General features: G+C 47.9%; 1 protein-coding gene and 1 long non-coding RNA gene across 2 annotated transcripts in view; one reads left to right on the forward strand and one right to left on the reverse strand.

Moving 5' to 3' along the window:
* VSTM2L (V-set and transmembrane domain containing 2 like) overlaps window positions 1–23,486 on the forward strand; it is a 66,363-nt gene that overhangs the window by 22,483 nt on the left and 20,394 nt on the right. The window contains exon 2 of the mRNA XM_087888925.1: window positions 20,221–20,390. Within this exon, the coding sequence (XP_087745051.1) occupies window positions 20,221–20,390 (170 nt within the window). The remainder of the gene's footprint in view (window positions 1–20,220; window positions 20,391–23,486) is intronic.
* Window positions 16,780–22,500, reverse strand: LOC148114459 (uncharacterized). The gene is made up of 2 exons (XR_015732939.1): window positions 22,141–22,500; window positions 16,780–17,804 (listed from the first exon to the last, which is right to left on the reverse strand). It is a non-coding gene; the product is annotated as an uncharacterized LOC148114459 (long non-coding RNA).

The raw sequence follows: 23,486 nt of genomic DNA on the forward strand, positions 1-23,486 counted from the left end.
AGGTGGGCCAGAGCTTCTCAGAAGCTGGGAGTTCAAAGACAGAAGCCCCCCACCCACCCACCCCACCCCACCCCAGGTGCCTGAGGGGGAGACGCCATCGGAGGCTAAACAGGTCAGCTGCCTCTCTCTCCTCTTGCACAGACTTTGGGTCTCTCTCTCTCTCTCTCTCTCTCTCTCTCTCTCTCTCTTTATGTGGCTCTGTCTCTTTCTCTCTCTCCCTTTCTCTTTCTCTCTTTCTCTTCTCTCTTTCTCTTCTCTCTTTCTCTTTCTGTCTTTCTCTCTTTTTCTATCTTTCTCTCTCTTTCGTTTTTTCTGTCGCTCTCTGTCTTTCTCTGTCTTTCTCTCTCCCCCTCTTTCTCTCTCTTTCTCTGTCTCCCTTTTTCTTTCTGTCTTTCTTTCTCTCTCTTTCTCTTTCTGTCTTTCTCTCACTGTCTTTCTCTCTCTTTCTTTCTCTCGCTCTCTGTCTTTCTCTGTCTTTCTCTCTCCCCCTTTCTTTCTTTCTTTCTCTCTTTCTCTGTCTCTCTCACTCTGTCTTTCTCTATCTTTCCCCCTTTCTTTCTCTCTCTTTGTCTGTCTCCTCTCTCTCTCTCTTTCTGTCTTTCTCTCTTCCCTTCTCTTTATATCTCTCACTCTCTTTCTCTCTCTCCCTTTTCTCTCTCTCTCTCCCTCTTTCTCTCTGGCTTCTTGGCCCATAGCTGCAGTTGGCTGAGCTGCCCTGAATCTGCAGCTCTTTTGCAGAGCCTCAGCTGGCCCAGCAGGCAGTTTCTGTGCTCTCTGCCTACTTTCATTTCTTCGCTTTTCGTTCCAGGAGGATTTTTCCCCCGTCCTGATTCTCTCGGTGTGTGACAGAGGGAAGGAGGGAGGGAGGGCTTCAAAGCAGGACCCCTCCCCAGAAGGCCATTAAGATGCTGGGAGAGACAACTGGCAGAGAGAGGCCCGGGTGGGAAGGCTGACCCTCTTTCACAAGTTTTCTAGGGTCCTCTGGAAGCTTGGGCCAGTGGTGCTAGTCCTCATTATTCCACCAAATTAGGATCACTGATGCAGGCAAGAGGGAGGGAGGGAGGGAACAGATGGACAGAAGGCAAGAAGGCAGGATGGGTGGATGGATGGAAGGAAGGAAGGAAGGGAGGGAGGGAGGGAAGGAGGGAGGACCCTGCATTCACCTGCAAGGCTGCTCCATGGAAACTGGGAAACCACTTAAATTGCCCTGCTTTGAAGGGCGGGGGGGTTGCCTAAAGACCCACAAATGGCCAAAAGCTGGTTTGGGAGGAGGGGTGATGGGAAGCCATCCCTGCCCACAAAACAGAGTTGAGCTCTCCACCCTACAGGCTGCAAGCCTGCAAAAGAAGGCAGCCACCTCTCTCTCCATGGCGGATTAGAGAAGCTGCTTCTGAAAGGAGACATTTCGGGGTTTGGTGGTGGCGATAATTTTATGCAGGCCTTTATTTGTTTGGTGCTACAAAGCCCCCCTTCTCCTCCTCCTGGGTTGCTCCAGCACCTCCTCTGTCCCTTGCAATGCACCATCTTCTTCTCAAGAGTCTCCCTTCTGGCAACAGAAGGCTAGCAGGACAAGGTCTCACCCCAATTTTTCACTAAAATAACTTTCCAAAAACATCTTTCTCTCCTCCTTCCTTCCTTCCTCCTCCTCCTCCACTTCCTCCTCCTCCTTCCTTCCTCCTCCTCCTTACTCCTCCTCCTCCTCCACTTCCTCCTCCTCCTCCTTCTCCTTCTATCTTCCTTCCTCCTCCTCCTCCTCCACTTCCTCCTCCTCCTTCCTTCCTCCTCCTCCTCCTCCTCCTCCTTCCATCTTCCTTCCTCCTCCTCCTCCTCCTCCTTTCTCCTCCTCCTTCCTTCCTCCTCCTCCTCCTTCTCCTTCTATCTTCCTTCCTCCTCCTCCTCCTCCACTTCCTCCTCCTCCTTCCTTCCTCCTCCTCCTCCTCCTTCTCCTTCCATCTTCCTTCCTCCTCCTCCTCCTCCTCCTTTCTCCTCCTCCTTCCTTCCTCCTCCTCCTCCTCCTTCTCCTTCTATCTTCCTTCCTCCTCCTCCTCCTCCTTCCTTCCTCCTCCTCCTCCTCCTTCTCCTTCCATCTTCCTTCCTCCTCCTCCTCCTCCTCCTCCTCCTCTTCCTCCTCCTCCTTCCTTCCTCCTCCTCCTTCCTCCTCCTCCTCCTCCTCCTCCACTTCCTCCTCCTCCTCCTTCTCCTTCTATCTTCCTTCCTCCTCCTCCTCCTCCACTTCCTCCTCCTCCTTCCTTCCTCCTCCTCCTCCTTCTCCTTCCATCTTCCTTCCTCCTCCTCCTCCTCCTCCTTTCTCCTCCTCCTTCCTTCCTCCTCCTCCTCCTTCTCCTTCTATCTTCCTTCCTCCTCCTCCTCCTCCTTCCTTCCTCCTCCTCCTCCTCCTCCTCCTTCCATCTTCCTTCCTCCTCCTCCTCCTCCTCCTCCTCTTCCTCCTCCTCCTCCTCCTCCTCCTCCTGCCTGGAGGACTTTTGGGAGATTCGCAGGGCCCAGCTGTGAGGAAGAAAGTCAGAAGCGCCCACCTTCCTCTGAGGAGGGGCAGGAGGGGAGGCCGGCAGAGTGGCCCAGGGTTGTCCCAGCCTTGGGGTACCGATCCCCTCTGCTTGGGGCTGCCCTGGACCCCCCCCTTGGCTCTTCTCTGCTGGGAAACAGCAGCTGGCCCCACTGTGGCTGTTGAGGACCCAACCCTGGCCATCAAGCAGCCTAAGAAAGAGAAGGCTGAGGGGGGACATGATAGCAGTCTTCCAAGATCTGGGGGGCTGCCCCAAAGAAGAGGGGGTCAAGCTATTTTCCAAGGCACCTGAAGGCAGGACAAGGAGCAAGGGATGGAAATAACCAAGGAGAGAAGCAATCTAGAACAAAGGAGAAATTTCCTGTAAATGAGAACAATTCATCAGTGGAAAAGCTTGCCTTCAGAAGTAGTGTGAGCTCCATCACTGGAGGTTTTTAAGAAGAGACTGGACAGCCATTTGTCTGAAATGGTACAGTTTCTCCTGTTTGAGCAGCGGGCTGGACTAGAAGACCTCCAAGGTCCCTTCCAGCTCTATTCTATTCTGATTTATTTATTTATTTATTTATTTTTATTTGTTTAAATTTCTATACCGCCCTTCTCCAATATAGGACTCAGGGCGGTGAACAGCCAAAATAAAACAAGACATACATACAAAACATACAAAATCTAAAAACTGATTAAAATAATTAGATATTCTGGCCGTAAATTAAAACAACCCAATTTAAAACCAATTTAAAATTTAGCTCAAGCCAGCCCAGGTAGTTGAAATAAATAAGTTTTCAGGGCCCGACGAAAAATCCGGAGGTCTGTTATTATACGTATCCCTGGGGGGAGGTTGTTCCAGAGGGTGGGCGCCGCCACAGAGAAGGCTCTCCCCCTGGGGGTCGCCAGCCGACATTGTCTGGCGGACGGCACTCTGAGGAGGCCCACTCTGTGCGAGCGTACTGGCCGGTGGGAGGCTATTGGTGGCAGAAGGCGGTCTCGTAAGTACCCCGGCCCTAAACCATGGAGTGCTCTGAAGGTGGTAACCAGTACCTTGAATCGGACCCGGAAGACCACCGGGAGCCAGTGCAGCTCGCGCAGGAGAGGTGTCACATGGGAGCGCCTCGTCGCCCCCATAATCCCCCGCGCAGTCGCGTTCTGGACCAGCTGGAGCCTCCGGGTGCACCCCAGGGGGAGCCCCATGTAGAGAGCATTGCAGTAGTCCAGGCGGGAAGTGACGAGTGCCTGAGTGACTATGCGTAGGGAGTCCCGATCTAGAAAGGGGCGCAACTGGCGTATCAGGCGAACCTGATAGAAAGCCCCTCTGGCCACGGCCGTCAAATGATCTTCCAAAGACAGCCGTGCATCCAGGAGGACGCCCAAGTTACAAGCTCTCTCCGTGGGGGCGAGTGATTCACCCCCAATAGCCAGCGATGGCGTCAGCTGGCTATATCGGGACGCCGGAAGCCACAGCCACTCGGTCTTTAGGGGACCGATTTAGGGGACTGAAGGCTAAAACATATACAGAACATTTGTAGGAATTAGGTATGGCTAGTTTACTAGGGGTGACATGCAGTGGTGGGATTCAAGTCATTTAACAACCGGTTCTCTGCCCTCATGATTTCTTCCAACAACCAGTTTGCCAAACTGCTCAGAAAGTTAACAACCGGTTCTCCCGAAGTGGTGCGAACTGGCTGAATGAATCCCACCACTGGGTACAGGCTCTCCTGCCTGGGCAGGGGGTTGGACTAAAGACTTGAACAAGAGGTTGGACTAGAAGACCTCTGAAGGCCCCTCCAACTTAGTTACTCTGTTATTCTGGAACAGTCTCCCCCCCAGCCTGCAGACCCAGAGGAGGAGGAGGAGGAGGAGGAGGAGGAGGAGGAGGAGGAGGAGGAGAGAGCCAAGCTGCGGAGGGCAGCTTCCCGTTTGCAGAGCCAGCTCTGCCGGTTCCTTCCTCCTTGCCAGCAATCCATTCTCCACAAGCCCAGGCCGGGTCCTGCATCGCCAGGGCTGCCTCGGTGATTGAATGATCTACACAGCTTTTGCAAATATTGAATAAAGGTTAAGCGGCGAATTAATATTTAAAGAGGCTGCAGCTTGGTTTTTTCTCTGGGAAATGCAACGTTTTCCAGGCAGAGGCCAGAGCTGAGGGGAAGGAAGGAAGGGATGCAGAGGAGAAACAGTAGGTGGGCTCCAAGCTTTCTCGGGGGGGGGGGAAGTGTTGGAGGGGTTTGGCGTAGCGGAGAAGCTGGCGGGCAGCCCTTCTTGCAAAGGGAAAAACCCATCTTGGGAGTTATATTTGCTGGTTGCTGCCTGCCTGCCTTTCTTTCTAGGCCTTCTGAACGATCCCCCTGGAAGGTCGATCATAAAGAAGGGGAGGGGGCTGCATTTTGTCTTTGATGGGGGTCACAAAGAGGGAGAGAAAGAGAAAGAGAAAAGGGGAGCCCAAAGGCTGTGAGGTCCTTGGTGCTCTCTGAATTTGGATGTTTTCTTGCAGACATTTCATTACCCAACTAGGGAACATCATCAGTGCTAGAAGGGAGCGGGGTGAGGAGGAGGAGGAAGAGGAAGGGGAGCAGGAGGAGGAACAGGCAGGAGGAGGAGGAGGAAGAGCAGAAGGGGGAAGAGAAGGGGAGGAGGAGAGGAGGAGGAGCAGGAGGAAGAGGAAGAAGAGGAAAAGGAAGAGGAGATTTGTGGGGTCCTTGGTGCTCTCTGAGTTTGGATGTTTTCTTGCAGACATTTCATTACCCAACTAGGGAACATCATCAGGGCTAGAAGGGAGTGGGGAGGAGGAGGAAGAGGAGGTGGTGGTGGTGGTGGAGGAAGAGGAGGACAATTAAGTGGCCTTTGGTGCTGAGCTGGGTTGTTTTCTTGCAGACATTGCATTGCCCAACTACCAGTAGGTAACACCGTCAGTGCTAGAAGAGAGGGGGGTTGCAAAGGGGGGGGAGGAGGAGGAGGACTGTGGGGTCCTTGGTGCTCTCTGACCTTGGTGGTTTTCTTGCAGATTTTTCCTGGCCTATCTAGGTTACACCATCAATACTAGAAGGGAGGGTCTTTGGGGGGAGGAGGAGGAGGGCTGTGGGGTACCTGGTGCTCTCTGGGGGGGAGGTTAAGGCAGGGGGTGTTTTGGGAGGCCAGAATGCAGTTTGTGCATCCTGGGGGGAGGATCTCAGCGGCAAACAACCATGTGCAGAGTTCAAGCTAACTACTTTATTGTGTTCTGCCTGTAATACAGGAATCTCCCCTTTCTGGCCACTTATTCTTGCAACAATCAGATAATATTCCAAGAAAGTAGAGGCGGAAGCAGTGGTGGGTTCCTCCCAGTTTGGTCCAGTTCGGTCGAGCCGGTACAGGTGATGATATGACGATATGACGTCACCAAACCGGTTCTCTCCCCCCACCCCGCCCTTCCACCCCCCATGTTATTCTTCCCTTTTATTTGGTCCCACCCCCAATCTATTGCTGCCTCCTGAGTCCCAGCTGATGACTAGAGGGAAAAAACCTGCTTAAACTCTTGCCTGGGGGCTTCAAAGGGCCGCCCTACAGCTGATCAGTGTTAAAAGCAAACAAATGAGTCGGGTCGTAAGTGCGAGGACTAGTCGTAAGTGCGAGGACCTTCCAGAAATGACACTGACCAGCTAGCCATGCCCACCTAGTCACATGACCTCCAAGCCACACCCACAAAATAAGCCACACCCACAGAACCGGTAGTAAAAAAATTTAGAACCCACCCCTGGGCGGGAGGTCAGCCTGAGCCCTTTTGTGATCCTGCAGTGACCTCAGGCTAGCTTATCCCAGTGTCTGGGGGGCTGTGAGGGGCAATGGGCAACCACCGGCTCCTCTCTGACCTCCAGGATGGAGATGCCACTCAATTGGAGGGTCTTCCTGTTCCAGTAGCATGGTGCCAGGGATGCCAAGGGGGTCTTCGGGCGGGAGAATTTTGTCTGCCAATTTCCTGGGGCAAAACAACAAAGAATAGGCAAGCTGCCATTCTCCAGCCCAGCCCTTTGCATTGAACGAGGACAAAAATCTAGCTGGATTTGCCTGGATTTCTACCGATGCAATTTTATTCTATTTTCACTCTGGACGCTTCACGGCCAACGAAGCTTCTCCGTTGGCAGAAAGGCAGGAGGGTTGAGCGAATAATAACCATGCAGGGACAGTAATAACAGATGATGGGGAAGAAGATAAATGCTCGGGAAGTTAAAATATATCTTTCACACGGGGGCAGGAAAATCCAAATGACCGGGTTTTTTTAAAAGAATGGTTTTAGCTTCATTAAAAGGCTGCCGAGGGAGGGCGGAGAGTGGCCTCCTTTCTGCCCCGTGAAATCTGCCCATTTCGTGCTGTTTCAGAAATGGGTTTCTGTTGGTTTGTTGACTGAGCGGGAGATAAACGCACCATTCTCGTATGCAGAGTGTGCAGAGTAGGGGACACACACACAAACAGACACAGAGTCGGTGTTTGCTTTACTCCAGAATAAGGTGGGGGGTCTTCAGAGGCCTGCAATAACAATGGCATTTGCACAGGCTTAACACGGATCACCGCAGCCCCCACCTCCCCCCCGCAAACACATGGAATTTTAAAAAGGGACATTACTTTTAAGCAATTCCAACTTTCTCGGGTGCAGGAGGGCTAACCTCTCTTCCAAAGGAGCCAATTTGTAACCTTCCAAACTGGAGTGACTCTATGGAAGGAGGAACAAGAGAAAAGGCGATCGAGACAGTAGAGTGGTAAAACCACACCTGGAATCCTGGGTGCCCTTTTGGTCACCACAATGTAAAAAAAGATATTGAGACTCTGGGAAGAGTGCAGAGAAGAGCAACCAGGATGATTAGAGGACTGGAGCAGGGGTGAAATTCACTTACTTTCCCTGCTGGTTTGCAAATGTGCGCACTCCACATGCGCGCTGTAATCCGCCCATGCGCAAAGCCTTCTGCACATGCTCAGAGGCTGCAAGAGATGAGGTTGGTTGATGAGAATTTTCTATTATTGCTATTTTATTGGCTAGCTTTGCTGGCTGGGGAATTCTGGGAGTCGAAGTCCACCCGTCTTCAAGTGGCCCAGGTTGAGGAAGTCCTTTGTAGAACATCTGATAATTTCTCCATTCAGTAATGTTGGTTTCCCCTAAGACTGGGGTCATGTTAAGAGCTTCTCTTTGTTCTTCCTTTTTTTTCCCCCAAAAACCAAGCAAATAAAACAAAATTAAAATACTGTATTTCCCAAGGTTACTTTAAAAAATAAAATAGAAGAAAAAATAGACTACAGAGGAGTTTGTATGAATTCATATATGACATTCAGTTAATTGGAAAGCTGAGTTTTCTAAAACAAAATTCAATGCTGCCACATTATTTTGACAAACACACACACAGCAAGAGAGAGAAAGAGAAAGAGAGAGAGAAATAGAAGAGACACACAGAGAGAGAGAGAAACAGAAAGAGAAAAAGAGAGTGAAAGAAAGAAAAAGAGAAAGGGAGGGGGAAAGAGAGAGAAAGAAAGAGAGAGAGAAACAGAAACAGAAAAAAAGAAAGAGAGAAAGAGAGAGAGAATGTGTGAGAGAGAGAAAGAAAAAGACAAAAAGAGAGGGAGAGAAAGAAAGAGAAAAGAAACAGAGAGAAAGAAAGAGAAAGAGAAAGAATGTGTGAGAGAACGAAAAAAAGACAAAAAGGGAGAGAAAGAAAGAGAGAGAGAAACAGAAAAAGAAAGAGAGAAAGAGTGTGTGAGAGAAAGAAAAAGATAGAGAGGGAGAGAAAGAGAAAGAGAGAAAGAAAGAGAGAAAGAGAAAGAATGTGTGAGAGAAAGAAAAAAAGACAAAAAGGGAGAGAAAGAAAGAGAGAGAGAGAGAGAACAGAAAAAGAAAGAGAAAGAGAGAGTGTGTGTGAGAGAAAGAAAAAGAGAGGGAGAGAAAGAGAGAAAGAGAGAGAAAGAGAGAAAGAGAGAGGGAACAGACAGACAGACAGACAGACTCATCTCTTTGCAGGATTTTTCAAATCTGTTTCCTGTTATGTTAATTTTTTCAGGCAGAGCGATGTTTAAATACCAAAAAAAAGCTAATAATGAACATGGCATTTTATTATTTCAGTGTTTCCTAATCACGAATCTAATCTATTTCTTGTGGAACATTGTTTTATAAGCTGTAGAAAATACGGACAATAAACCAATTGGAGGATTCATTATGAAGGATTGTTGACTCTCTTTAGCAAACGGAATGATTAATTGGGAGGAAGGTAATGTGTATCAATTTGCTTATAATGCCGGCAAAACCCGGCTAGAGAAAGGGGTGATTTATCCTGTGTAATTTTAGCAGCATGTTCATGCCAGAAATAGAACATTTTTGTGGTCAGTTCACAAAGACTGGCTGAAATGGATTTTTTAAAAAAATATGTGCCGAAAGGACCCAGCGTGATATACAGGTAGACCATATAATTTTGAGCCCAAAATTTCCTGTTGTTAAGTGTGACGTTTGTTAAGTGAGTTTTGCCCCCATTTTATGACTTTTCTCGCCACAGTTGTTCACTGCAGTTATTCGGTTATTAAGTGAATCCAGCTTCCCCCGAAGACTTTGCTTGTCAGAAGGTTGCAAAAGGGGATCGATGACCCCGGGACACTGCAACGGTCATAAATATGAGTCAGTAGCCAAGAGTCTGAATTTTGACCACGTAACCATGGGGAGGCTGCAACCGTCATAAATGTGAAAAACGGTCATATGTCGCTTTTTTGGTGTCGTAGCTTTGAATGATCACTAAATGAATGGTTGTAAATGCTGTCTGTTCAGATCTTGAATCATTTCCCCATTTTTAAATATATTTTTTTTAAAAAGACTCATACCAACATTTTGGGCTTAATGTAAATGTTTTATTAAAGATATTTCCTTGATTCTGAATTGCGGGAGTTCCTCCTCATTTAGGGTTTCCTGCCTAGGCAGGGGGTTGGACTAGAAGACCTCCAAGTTCCCTTCCAACTCGTGTTATTCTGAGATAATCTGCATTTAATCAGATGTTCCTAACGGTTTGAACTGATGAGCCCTAATCATCGTATGAGAATTTTTTTTTTTAAAAAAAATGACGGAATATATTTGAAGCCGAGCTGAATCCTTTTTGCAAAATGCATTAAGCGGGAACAGGTTTCCATTCAGGATGAGACCTCTGATTCCATAAAATCCTCTTTCTTCCCACATTTATTAAGTTTAAAAGAAGGAAGGCTGAAGAACGAGGATAGAGGAGACAGAACAGCAGGCAAAAAATGGTTGCTTGTACTTTCTAAACTTTTCAAGTCCATTGCAAATATGGATCGGAGGGAGAGTAGTCGATACGTATTTTTAATGTCAGAGAAAAATGACACCGCCTGGGCCAACGGGGAAATCCAGTGTTAAATTGAATTTGTACCTATTGATCAGGAATCAAATTCTAATTGATGGGAAACGGTTGTCCTAGCAGAAAAGAATCAAATTCCTATTTGAAATATGGAACCCTCTAAACTCCCATTTGCTCTGGTTTATGCCGTGTGTTGTTGCTGCTTTTTTTCTAATCCAAGTTGGGGAGGGGATTTCTTGATTTTGCAATGATGTATATTCCGATAGGGAGGGGAAGGGGTTAAAAATGATGGTGGCCACAGGCAGCAAATGAATCTCTAACCCAGGGGTCCCCAAACTTGGCAGCTTTAAGACTTGTGGGCTTCAACTCCCAGAATTCTCCAGCCAGCAGTCCACAAGTCTTAAAGCTGCCAAGTTTGGGGACCTCTCTGCTCTAACCTTTTATCCATTGCAAAGCGTATCAACGAAAGCTGAGCTTCAATCGTTTCGTTGCAGCTGCCATTTTGACTTTTTTGACACCTCCCCCCCTTAGACATCCCTGCAGCTAGAAAATTCACGCCATGCGTAAGATCAAGAAAGAGACGAAGGGGCTGGAGGCAGGGAATTTTTTTAAAAATAGAAATTTAAAAAGCATAATCTGTTGAAGTGCAGGTGTTCTAACTACGCCGTGAGAATGTAAAAAAAATGTTATTTTATTCCAAGGCGGCTGCAATTATGTTCAGCACCAATTTCCTATTGTTTTCACATCCCTGGTTTTTTTTCTGAAGAAACAGCAAATGCTGCTAATTAATATTGTGTTGTGTTAAGTGTCGAACGGAATGTCCAGGGTAATTCCGCTTTTTTGCAGAAAATCCAACGCAGGCAAAAAAAAAAAAGGACTCTAGGTGGGAATATTAGAAGCCGACGATTTAATTAGGCAGTTGGGGAAAAGGGGGAAAAGAAGAAATTGTGTAAAAAGGCTATAACTAGAAAAAGAAGAGGCCATCAGACAGATGAGAGAGAGAGAGAGAGAGAGAGAGAGAGAGAGAGAGAGAGAGAGAGAGAGAGAGAGAGAGAGAGACTGGGGTCTCCTCCCCTGCCTGCCTTGGGGTGGCTGTTCTCAGCAGCCTCATAGAGTTGCAGAGCTGGAAGGGGCCCCCAAAGATCATCTAGTCCAACCCGGAGACGATGCATTTTGCTTCTCCCCTGTGTTCAAGGGTGGCATCTGCCTGTTTGCTGGGAGCACCCATCATCCCTTTTGAGGGAAAGGGGATTTTGTCGGGGGTATGGGGGAGGAGGAGGAGGAGGAAGCTGCTGTTGGGAGTCTGTGGCAAAGGATCACAAGAATCAATTGTTTTCTTGGGCATCTTTGCAAGAAATAGTAGTTTGGCATCCCTTTATAATTTATATATACATATACATATACATATACATATACATATACATATACATATACATATACATATACATATACATATACATATACATATACATACATACATACATACATATATATCCCAAATTGCAGCACAGAGTTGTTGCTTTTCAGCAAGATACAGAAAGCCCAGAAACTTTTATATATATATATATATATAAAAGAGCGGTGTTTCTCAATCTTTGGCAGCTTGAAGAGGGGTGGACTTCAACACCCAGAATTCCCTGGCACTAACACATTCCTTTTCATGTACATCCCCCATGTGGCCTGCTTGCTCTCTTGTAATCCCTTCCTCTGCAATCTCTCCCCTCTAGGGAGTAAGAGGGGGAAAAAAACCCAGGCATGATTGACTGGAGAATTCTGGGAGTTGAAGTCTACTCCTCTTCAAGGGACCAAAGCTGAGAAACACCTGTGCTAGAGAAATGTTTTTTTTCCAGAAGGAGGGGGGGACGGACACAATGGACGCAAAGCACACACCCAAACACACATACACACACCTTTAATCCCTCCCTGTTTTCAAACAGGCAGGGTTGAAACCCAACCCCCATCTTCTGCAGGGGAGGGGTACCCAATCCTTCGGCCTGATTTCCTGTCATCTACAGGCTTTAGGGATTTTTTTTCTGGGGGCGGGGGTGGGGGGGAGGAGCATGCAGGTGTGGGGATGCCGAGGTCTGCTCTCCCCACTTGTGTGTGTGGGGGGGTGTCTCTGCTATGCTGAGATGGCCCTCCTTGCATGTTCAGGGCTATTGCAGAAAAATCTGGCATGGCATGGCATGGTGCTGAATGCATCCTTGTCCAGACTCCCCCCCCCCCGCAGCTCTTCCAGGAGAGGGGGCCACTCTTTTCAGGAGAAAGGGCTTCTCCCCCCCCCATCCTCCCCCCCCACACATATCTAGAGAAGCATCTGTGTTCCTCAGCATTGTGGCTTTTTGCAAAGATAAGCTCAGAGGTTAATTAAGATCATGGCTCCCCAATTAAAGTTGGTGGGGAAAAGATGCGGGGGGAATAGGTTTTCTGGGGACTTAATTGTCTTCGGAGTCCTTCAGGCCCATGCTGCAGTGGGGGGGGGGGGCGGCAAGCGGGCTCCTTAAACAGGATAATTAAACAGCTTCTCCTGAGCAGCTGTGCGTGAGGAAGGGAGGAGTGTGCTGTAGAGAGAACCCTGTGTGTTGGATGGATGGGTGAGGGGCTTGGAGGAGACCCCTCCCCAAGATAGAGACAGACAGATGGGGCCTTCTGTCTCTCTTGAACATATCCATGCCTTTTCGTGTCCAGAGCCCGCAGCTGAAGAAATAAAACACACAGCTGTGTTGGAACTACGCTACCCAGAATTCCCAGCCAGCAGGACTCTTAGTCAATGACCACTCTGTCCAGGCTGGGGATTTTGGGGTGCTTGTCCTGCTTTCATCCCTCTTGAGGCCACGTCTGTAGCTGGGAGGAGGTGGGGAGGGGTCCCCTCCGGTTTAAATCGCCTTTAAAAGACCAGATACAGGTACCCCGATTAATGGGGGAACCTACCTAGCCCAACCCTTTCAGCCGGTTGCAATCTGTTTGGGGGTGTCCACAGGGAGGGCAGTTCAAAAAAAAGTCACAATGGTGGGCACAATCCTGTAATCCCAGCCCTGCCCTTGTGTGTGTGTGTGTGTGTGTGTGTGTGTGTGTGTGTGTGTGTCCTAAGCAAGACAACACCTGCAAGGCACTTAAAAAGGGTCAGACTCAGGGGTGAAAATAATCCAGCAGGTTCTGACAGGTTCTGGAGAACCGGTAGCAGAAATTTAGAGCAGTTCGGAGAACCGGCAAATGCCACCTCTGGCTGGCCCCAGAGTGGGGTGGGAATGGAGATTTTGCAATATCCTTCCCCCTGGAGTGGGGAGGGAATGGGGATTTTGCAGTATCCTTCCCCTGCCACGCCCACCAAGCCATGCCCACAGAACCGGTAGTAAAAAAATTTGGATTTCACCGCTGGTCAGACTTCGATTGTGCCCGCCATCTTGCCTCCTTCAACCCCTTCTCAGGGGCGCCCCAGAAGCCCTTCAACCTCAGGGTAGAGGGAGAGGTTGGGTGCTTGGCTCCATACTGCTGGAAGGAGGAACGCTTCCCCTATAGGAGAAAACCTTCTTGGGGGGTGGGGTCCGGTCTGGGGCAGCCCCCTCACTGGGAAGGAGGTTTGGGGGAGAGAGAAGGAAAAGACGCAGACTAGGCAGCTGAGTCCATAGCAGGGATGAGGGCCTGGCAAACATCTCGGAAGGGAAGGACTATCCTGTTGCGGCCCATCAGCGGCCTGTGTGGATTGTAGCTGATTCCGACAGCGAGGAGGCTGGTGTGGTGATGTTCCAGCAGCCTGTGCAGCTGGCGCTCGAGTCGGACAGTGAGGAGGCTGAAGAAGATGTGGTGCCAGAGGCGGGGATTCAGCCAGGGCCTTCAGAACCTCCAGAAGCTCCCATAAGTGAAGAGGACGAAGAGGAGGAGCCTCTTTTCGATGCACGGGCGCGCAGAGCTGCCAAAAGGCAGGAGTGGCTCCTCAGGAGGAGGTCTCCTCGAGAGTAAGGCTTGGGGCTAATTGGCCACTCCCTTAGCCTATTTAAGGAGGAACGCCGACTGAAGCAATTTGTAGGGAACAACTTTAGTTTACTCTCCTTCCCGTCTGGATTCTCTGCAAATTGCTTCTGGGCTTTCTGCCAACCTTAGTAAGATTGTGATTACTTTATCTTTGTTTTTTTGTAGGCTGTTAAGAAAGTTAATAACAGCCTTCGTTTGGAAAAGACTGAGTTATTTTAGTAAATTTAAGTTTTGTACAGACTTTGTGTGTGCTGCGTTCTTTGGGGTCCGTACACATCCCTAGTTTCTCGGGCTGCAAAGGTGGGGGGTGAGGGGGGGAAAGATCTACTTTTACAGCAGCCAAAAAGGCAAATACAGTCCTTGGTTGTATAATCAGAGGCATAAAATCAAAACCGCATGAAGTAGCACCGCTTCATAACACCACACCTGGAATCCGGTATCCAGTTTTGTTTTGTTTTTAATTTGATTTATATGCCGCCCTTCTCCGGAGACTCAGGGCGGCTTACAATGTGTTAAGCAATAGCCTTCATCCTTTTGTATATTTATACAAAGTCAGCTTATTGCCCCCACAAACTGGGTCCTCATTTTACCTACCTTAGAAAGGATGGAAGGCTGAGTCAACCTTGAGCCTTGGCGAGATTCGAACCTGCAGTAATTGCAGGCAGCTGGTCTTAATAACAGGGTGCTTTAGACCACTGTACTACCAAGGCTACCAAGTTTTGGTCATCATGTTGCAAAAAAGACGTTGAGCCTTTGGAAAAAGTGCAAAGAAGAGCAACTAGGATGATCAAAGGCCTGGAAGCTAAAACATACGAAGAACGGTTGCAGGATTGGGGTTTTGGCCAGTCAAGAGAAAAGAAGGACTGGGGGTGGCATGATATCAGTGTTTCGGTATTTGAGGGGCTGCCCCAAAGAAGAGGGAGTCAAGCTATTCTCCAAAGCCCCTGAAGGCAGGACAAGAAGCAATGGGTGGAAACTCATCAAGGAGAGAAGCAACCTGGAATTAAGGAGAAACTGCCTAACAGTGAGGACAATTAACCAGTGGAACTGCTTGCCACCAGAAAAGTTGTGGGTGCTCCATCACTTGGAGGTTTTTAAGAAGAGATTGGACAGCCACTTGTCTGAAACCGGTCTCCTGCTCCTCCGGGGTTGGACTAGAAGACCTCCAAGGTCCCTTCCAACACGGTCATTCTCTTCTGCTCCTGCAGTCCCAAACCCTGGAAGAGCTGTGTGTATGTGTGTGTATGTGCTCCCCATCGTTTCAGGGACTTGCGTGGATTTCCAGGCAAAAGATTTCTACAGAGAGAGAGAGAAATTATCTTGCAAACCCAGCCAGGAGACGGGGGCAGCCTCATTAAGCCCCTCGCGCTGTATTTTCCACTGTGCCCTGTTAAGATGGATTAAAGGAAAGCGATAACTGTCTGAGATTTCTCCGGCTCCAGGGGACAAAGACATATTAAGGGTATTAGCTTTTCTGTCAAGCTTGATGCTAATTCGCTACTTGGACGGATCAAGAGACTCAGGGGAGGCGGCAACTCCTGTGTTCAGCCAGCGGGACCCTGGCCTTCCCCCTCCCTCCCGCCCCCAGGACGACGGATGTGGGTCACCAGGGAGACGGGATGCTTGGATTAAACTGGTGGCACTTGGCTGGGTTGTGCAAACGATGCCCCTGGCTTTGTCGTGGTTCTTAAATCTGGGCCAACCGAGAGAACCAAGCTAGAATTAAGAAATTTATTTTTTTATTTTATTTTATTTTATTTTTATTTATATGCCGCCCTTCTCCGGAGACTCAGGGCCGTTTACAATGCATTAAGCAACAGCCTTCATACATTTGTATATACCTGCTTAGTAGGGCTTTTGCCCCCCCCCAGCGGTGTTCTTTTTTATACAAAGTCAGCTTATTGCCCCCACAATCTGGGTCCTCATTTTACCTACCTCAGAAGGATGGAAGGCTGAGTCAACCTTGAGCCTTGGAGAGATTCGAACTTGCAGTAATTGCAGGCAGCTGGAAGCTAAATACTACCTTTAACAGTAGCATTAGTCTGCTGAGCCACTCAGGCTCTTATTAAGAAATTATTAAGAAATAATTTCCTGACAGTGAGAACAATTAACCAGACTCGTCTTCAGATGTTGTGGGTGTTTCATCCCTCGAGGCTTTTAAGAAGAGACTGGATGGCCACTTGTCTGAAATGGTATAGGGTCTCCTCCTTTGGGCAGGGGGTTGGACTAGAAGACCTCCAAGGTCCCTTCCAACTCTGGTATTCTGTTAATTCATCAATCAATCAATCAATTAGTGGGATGGCTTACCTCCAGTCCAATATCTAAGGATCTGCCTCAAAGAAGAGGGCTCTGCCTATTTTCCAAAGACCCTGAAGGCCGGACAAGAAGCAACGGATGGAAACCAATCAAAGAGAGAACAAACCTAGAAATAAGGAGAAATTTCCTGATTGTGAGAATTGTTAGGATATGGTTTGAGCCTAACAAGTTGTCCAGGCAATATCTGTGTTCTGTGACTTTAATATCAATATGTATTGTGTGACTTTAAAGTTTTACTGCTGATTCATTGTAATGCTAAGTCATGCTGTAATTAGATAATCACTGGTTGTAAACGTATTTAAGAAAGGTACTGTAACGTATTCAGTTGATGATATGCTACCATTGTGTGTGGAGTTGCTACCATTGTGCTATCATCATTGGATGGATCTGCTACCATCGTGGTTTGTGAACCAGAGTGAGTTTCTTATTCTAATCAACTACTGTTTGTGTGGTAAGAAGAGTTTTTGTATCACTGGACTGATTTAACTGGCAAAGACTTGGATTGATTTAAAAACTATGAGATTATTTTTTCACTATAAAGTAAACTTTTGATAAACCAGTTTGCACATCTCTTATTCATTGCTTCTCTGTGCTCTACACTCTGCTGGTTGGTAACACAACAACAATATCCTTAACAAGAACAATTAAGCAGTGGAACGACTTGACTCCAGAAGTTTAAGTTTAATGCGATTTACATGCCGCCCTATCTCCAATGGACTCAGGGCGGCTCACAACAGTAAAATACACAATAACATTAATACAATATAAAATTAAAATGTCCGAATTAAAACAATTTAAAATCATTTAAAAACTATTAAGAAACCCCCCCTCCCATCAGTCCAGGCTACGAAATAACCAGGTCTTCAAATCACGGTGGAACGAGCGAAGGTCCGGGGCCATCCGGAGCTCCAAAGGAAGTTGGTTCCAGAGGGTGGGTGCGCCCACAGAGAAAGCTCTCCCCCTGGGGGTCGCCAGCCAACATTGTCTGGCCGACGGCACCCTGAGAAGTTGTGGGAGCTCCATCCCTGGAGGCTTTTAAGAAGAGGCTGGACAGCCACTTGTCTGAAATGGTATAGCGTCTCCTTCTTGAGCAGGGGGTCAGACTAGATGACCTCTAAGGTCCCTACCAACTCTGTTTTTCTGTTCTGTTCTGTTCTATTCTCCAAGGTGCCTAAGGGCAGGACAAGAAGCAACGGATGGAAACTAACGAAAGAGAGAAGCAACCTGGAACTAAGGAGAAATTCCCTGACAAGTTAGAACAATTAACCAGTGGAACAGCCTGCCTCCAGAAGTTGTGGCTGCTCCATCACTGGAGGGTTTTAAGAAGAGTTTGGACTGCCATTTGTCTGGAATAGTATAGCATAAGGGTGCCCAGCCTTGGGAACTTTAAGACTCAAGGACTTCAAGTCCCAGAATTCCTCAGCCAGCATGGGTTCTAAGTTCTGAGGTTGGACACCCCTGGTTTGACTTTCCCCTGCTCAAGCAGACGGTTGGACTAGAAGACCTCTAGGGTCCCTTCCAAGTCTCTTATTCTGTTGTTGTAGGCATCCAAAAAGTCCTGTGGGAAAATGCCACCCCTCTGCCAGGGCTGAAGATGCCACACACTGTGCGGGCACGGAGATGCTCTTAGGATTTGGAGGGCTGAGTGCAGGGAGCAGGTTTGGGGGCCGCATAAGCGCATCACTGACTCCCTAGAAATTGAATAAAAAGAAAACATGAAAACAATGTTAACATTCCAAGAACCAAAATTAGCTAGTCATAGACTCAGAATCTATCCCTCCTGGAGAATAGAATAGAATAGAATAGAATAGAATAGAATAGAATAGAATAGAATAGAATAGAATAGAATAGAATAACCGAGTTGGAAGGGACCTTGGAGGTCTTCTAGTCCAACCCCCTGCCCAGGCAGGAAACCCTACACCACTTCAGACAAATGAACAGACAGACAAATACAGGTAGTCCTCGACTTACAACCACAATAGATTCTAACATTTCCGTTCCTGAGTGAGACAGTTGTGCATTGAATTTTGCTTGCCACCGTTCTTAAGTGAGTCACAAAGTTAAGTCAGTCACACGGTTGTTAAGTGAATTTGGCTTCCCTGTTGGGGTTGCTCGTCAGAAGGTCTCCAAAGGGGATTGCGTGATTACCCCCCCCCCCCCGCAGGATACTGCAGCGGTCATAAATATGAGTCAGTTGCCCAGCCTCTGAATTTGGGTCATATGACCACAGGGAGGCTGCAACGGTCGTAAGTGTGAAAAACAGTCATAAGTTGCTTTCCTCAGTGCTGTTGTAACTTTGAACGGCCCCAAAAATGAATGGTTGTAAGTGGAGGACTTGGTTGTAAGTATTCTGTTGCATAACAGGGCAGGGGGTCGGTTTGGAAGGCCTGAACCGCAAGCATCCATTGAGAGGTGTGTGTGTGTGTGTGTGTGTGTGTGTGTGTGTGTGTGTGTGTGTGAAAAATTGACAAAAGGGCAGAATGGTGACCACAATTACGGTATATAATCAGTACCTGCCCTGTTTCTACACGAGTAATTCCTAAATGCCTCCCCACAATTACATGGCTGCCTTCAGACAACCTCTTTTAACCCGTGTTCGTCGGTGGCACCACTTCCTGGAGCCAAGCCAACATCACCCGCTCCGAAATTAACCAAAGGAGCCGAGTTTGCACCACTCCGGAGTCATGAAAGATGAGCATTAACCAGACTGAGTTGGGTTGTGCGAATTTAGCTCCGTTAACTCATTGTCAGGCAGGAAAATTGGACCGCGCATTGAGTTCCCAGTTAAGCTGACTTACTGCTCACTCCTATAAACAAGAATCTAGTTGAGTAACGGTCAGCAATAATTGGCGCTAAATAAAAGTCAACAAAATTCCAGAGGAATTAGAGTAAGAACGTTTGTGGGAATGCAAGGACTCCGGGCTAATGACTTGCTTAACTCCACCCCGTCTCTGCCTGCTCTTCTCTTACACTCATTGTGCAAACACTAGTTGTCTTTAGGAGTTGGTGGTGATAGCAAAGCCATTTTTATTTCGTTTCTTCCCAGTCTGTTCTTGAGCCTCTTCAGGACAGAGTTGAGGCCGTTCGCCGGCCGGCAGAGCCAGGCATGCCGGTGGGATCGCGGGACCAATTTTTGAACAATCCCTGCCCGACGAAATGATTTCCCCAACAATGCTGGCTTGTCTGTGTTATTTAGTCAAGAGCAATTGCCGTCTTAATTGTATATTCTCCAGATAACACCTACACTGAGCTACTGTAGTATTTATTTTAATTGGCTAATTGATTAATCATTTGAAAGAAGATGGCTAATTAGCTAAAGGACCGGAAAGTGATTGGCAGCTCTGGGATTATTTATTTTTTTTTTTTTAATGGTTTGAGGAATGAAAAAAGGGGGAGAGGGAAACACCCCAAAGGGAACCCTCCAGGCCTTACTCCCAGCTTATGATTTCAGGAAGATAAGGATGGGGGGGGGTTTCCTTGATCCGCCCTTCAGCCCTGGCTGCTGGGGTGCTCTAAAGTTGCACCAGATTCTCCTTAGTAAGGCCACACCTGGAACCCTGCATCCAGTTTTGGTCCCCACATTACAAAATAGATGTTGAGACTTTGGAAAAAATGCAGAGAAGAGCAACTAAGAGAGTCAAAGGCCTGGAGGCTAAAACATGTAAAGAACGGTTGCAGGAGCCGAGTATGGCTCAGTATTGAAGAGATTCAAGAGAAGGACTAGGAGGGACGTGATAGCAGTCCTCCAATATTTGAGGGGCTGCCCCAAAGAAAAGGGGGTCAGTACCAGAAGGCAGGATAAGAAAACAACAGATAGAAACTATTCAAGGAGAGAAGCAACCTGGAATTCAGGAGAAACTTCCTAACAGAGAGGACAATTAACCAGTGGAACTGCTTGCCACCAGAAGTGCTCCATCCCTGGAGGTTTTAAAGAGGAGATTGGACAGCCACTTGTCTGAAATGGTAGAGGGTCTCCTTCTTGAGCAAGGGGCTGGACTAGACTAGAAGACCTCCAGGGTCCCTTCCAGCTCTATTCTGATTGATTGATTGATTGAGTTATCCCATCTCCAATTGCCCCCTAATGAGCATCTTGGTTTCCCTTGGCAGCCTTTTTCACCGAGACCCCCCACGACATGACCGCCCGGGCTGGGGAAGATGTGGAGATGGCCTGTTCCTTCCGCGGCAGCAGCTCCCCTTCCTACTCGCTGGAGATCCAGTGGTGGTACGTGCGCACCCATAAGGACTGGACGGAGAAGGAAAACTGGGACTCCAATCAGGTACTGCTGCCCCCGACTGCCTCTCCCTACGTGTAGCCGGACCCTCAAGATCTGGCTCTGCCAGTTTGGTTGGGACCCCAGTGGGGGAGAGGGGCAGCCCATCGGAGCGGGTTGATCGAGGGACAGCGGACCCCACCTCCCCCCACTCTGCCCCTGTCTTTGTCTTTTAATGCTGATTTTAATTATAATTTTAATTTTAACTGTACATCAGAGGTGGGTTTCAACAGGTTCTGACCAGTTCTGGAGAACCGGTAGCGGAACTTTTGAGTAGTTCGGAGAACCGGTAGTAAAAATTCTGACTGGCCCCACCCACATCTATTCTCTGCCTCCCGAGTCCCAGCTGATCGGGAGGAAATGGGGATTTTGCAGTAACCTTCCCCCGCCACGCCCACCAAGCCACACCCACAGAACCGGTAGTAAAAATTCTGACTAGCCCTGCCCCCAGGGGGCCTTCTCTGTGGGGGCACCTACCCTCTGGAATCAGCTGCCCCCAGAGATAAGGAGAATCCAAGACCTCGGTGTCTTCCGCCGTGCCCTTAAAACTTTCTATTTTCAGCAAGCCAGGCTGGCTTAACATATTTTTTAACATATTTTTAATTTTTTAATTGGTTTGTTATCTTAAATTGGGGCCAAATTAATATATAGCCTTTTAATTGTTTTTAATGTTTGTATTGTATGTTTTTATCTGGCTGTACACCGCCCTGAGTCCCTTGGGAGAAGGTGCGGTATATAAATTTGAAATAAAATAAAAACATAAAATAAAAATCTATTCTCTGCCTCCCAAGTTCCAGCTGATTGGGAAGAAATGGGGATTTTGCAGTAACCTTCCCCTGGATTGGGGAGGGAATGGAGATTTTACAGTATCCTTCCCCTGCCACGCCCACCAAGCCACACCCACAGAACCAGTAGTAAAAAAATTTGAAACCCACCAGTGCTGTACATGCATAGATATTTTTATGACTGTAAGCCTCCCAGAGTGACCTTAGGGGAAGACGAGCAGCCAATAAATTTTATAAATAAATAACGGATTGCAAAAGGAGACTCAGAAAGTAGCCTCCCTGGTTTCTCAGCCTGTACAGGCAGTCCTCAACATACGACCACAATTGAGTCCAATATTTATTTTGCTAAGCGAGACATTTGTGAAATGAGTTTTGCTCCATTTTACAACCTTCCTTGCCACAGTCGCTAAGTGAGTCACTGCAGTTGTTAAGTTGGCTTCCCATTCACTTTCCTTGTCAATAGGTCGCAAAAGGGGAGCACAAGGACCCCAGGACACTGCGACCGTCATAAATAGGAGCCAGTGGCCAAACATCTGAATTTTGATCATGTAAACATGGGGAGGCCACAATGGTCCCAATTGTGAAAAATGGCCATAAGTCGCTTTTTTTTCCCCCAGTGCCGTTGTAGCTTTTGAATGGCCACTAAATGAACTTTTATAAGTTGAGGACTACCTGTATAGGAGAGATTTGTACTTCCAGACTTCTGCTAAAGGAGCCTTCCAACAGAGTAGAAAGCGTTCATTGGGTCATGTTTCCTGCCAGGTCATTTGGGAAGAAAGCTGATTATCAGCCTTGCAAGACAAGTCTGAAAGGGTTAGGGGCAGAGGTCTTCAAACTTGGCAACTTTAAGACTTGTGGACTTCAACTCCCAGAATTCTCCAGCCAGCTGGCTGGAGAATTCTGGGAGTTGAAGTCCACAAGTCTTAAAGTTGCCAAGTTTGGGGACCCCTGGGTTAGAGTCTTTCGTCCACCTTACGGAGGGCACCCATCACAGCCAGGTGGTCTGGTCCTCCATATTTAAAAGGCAGAGCCGACGTTGGTCCAGAGCCAGCAGGGACACCCCACCTGTGTGCAGAGAGGCCACAAAGCTGGAGAAAGACACCAGACACCTGCAAAATCAAGTGAACCCCTCATTAGATGCTTCCTGATTGATCCGTGCTCTTTTATATTCCCCTGTTTATCACTCGTATCGTTTCAAAAGCCGGTGGCACTGTCCTTTTGCAATGGACCAAGGGGACCGCAGGAATCTCTTCCGACAAATGTCTTTCAAACTTGGCAACTTGAAGAATGGGTAGACTTCCATTCTGGGAGTTGAAGTCCACCCAACTTCAAGTTGCTAAGATGGAAAAACATTGGGCTAGATTAGTATTTCTTGACTCCCTCTGATCTTTGGACCAGATCTTTCAACTAACACAGCTCTCCTCTTACGATGCCGAATCAGAAGAACAGAAGAACAGAATACCATAATAAAGAATAACAGAGTAACAGAATACCAGAGTTGGAAGGGACCTTGGAGATCTTCTAGTCCAACCCCCTGTTCAAGCAGAAGAGCCTATAGCATTCCAGACAAGTGGCTGTCCAATCTTTTCTTTAAAATCTCCAGTGATGGAGCACTTACAACCTCCGGAGGGAAGCTGTTCCACTGATTAATTGTTCACACTGGCAGGAAATTTCTCCTTATTTCTAGATTGCTTTGCTCCTTGATAAATATTCGTCTGTTGCTTCTTGTTCTGCCTAATCAGGGCCCATCATCCCCTGCCCAGGGAAGACCCTTTCCCGACTGAGCCTCACAAGAGGCCGATTCAGCCAGGCGAGTCCTGAGAAATAAATTTTCAGGTTTTTAGTCCGGCCTGATCAAGCCTGTCTGGCTCCATAAAGATGAAAGATGGATCGTTTCTATGAGTCTCTCATCCGCCAGTTTTTCTTCTTCTTCTTCTCAGAACCAGGAGAAGGTCCTCAAAGTTCATGCCCCCCCCCAGGAGCACCTGCTTCTTCTGGCCCCGAAGGTGGTCACCCTTCCGTGCATCCAAGGACACGTTTTGGATGGTGCCACCCTGAAGCATAGAAAGGGCAGCCAGCATCCTTTCCTGAACCTGTCAGGAGGCTCAAGAGACTCTGGGGGTTTTTGCTGCTTCAGATCAGGTTGCTCAGCCCTTGGCCAATTGATGATGGGTGGACTTCAATCCCCAGAATTCCCCAGCCAGCCAATCTGGGTTGGGTATGGAATTCTGGGAGATGAAGCCCACCCATCTTCTGGAGGTCCAAGGAGGACAAACACTGCTTTAACCAAGAGCTGAAAGCAAACTCTACTTTGGAA

The sequence above is a fragment of the Pantherophis guttatus genome, chromosome 3 (genome assembly GCF_059756535.1).
Source record: "Pantherophis guttatus breed Tessera chromosome 3, ASM5975653v1, whole genome shotgun sequence".
Lineage (NCBI taxonomy): Eukaryota > Metazoa > Chordata > Lepidosauria > Squamata > Colubridae > Pantherophis > Pantherophis guttatus.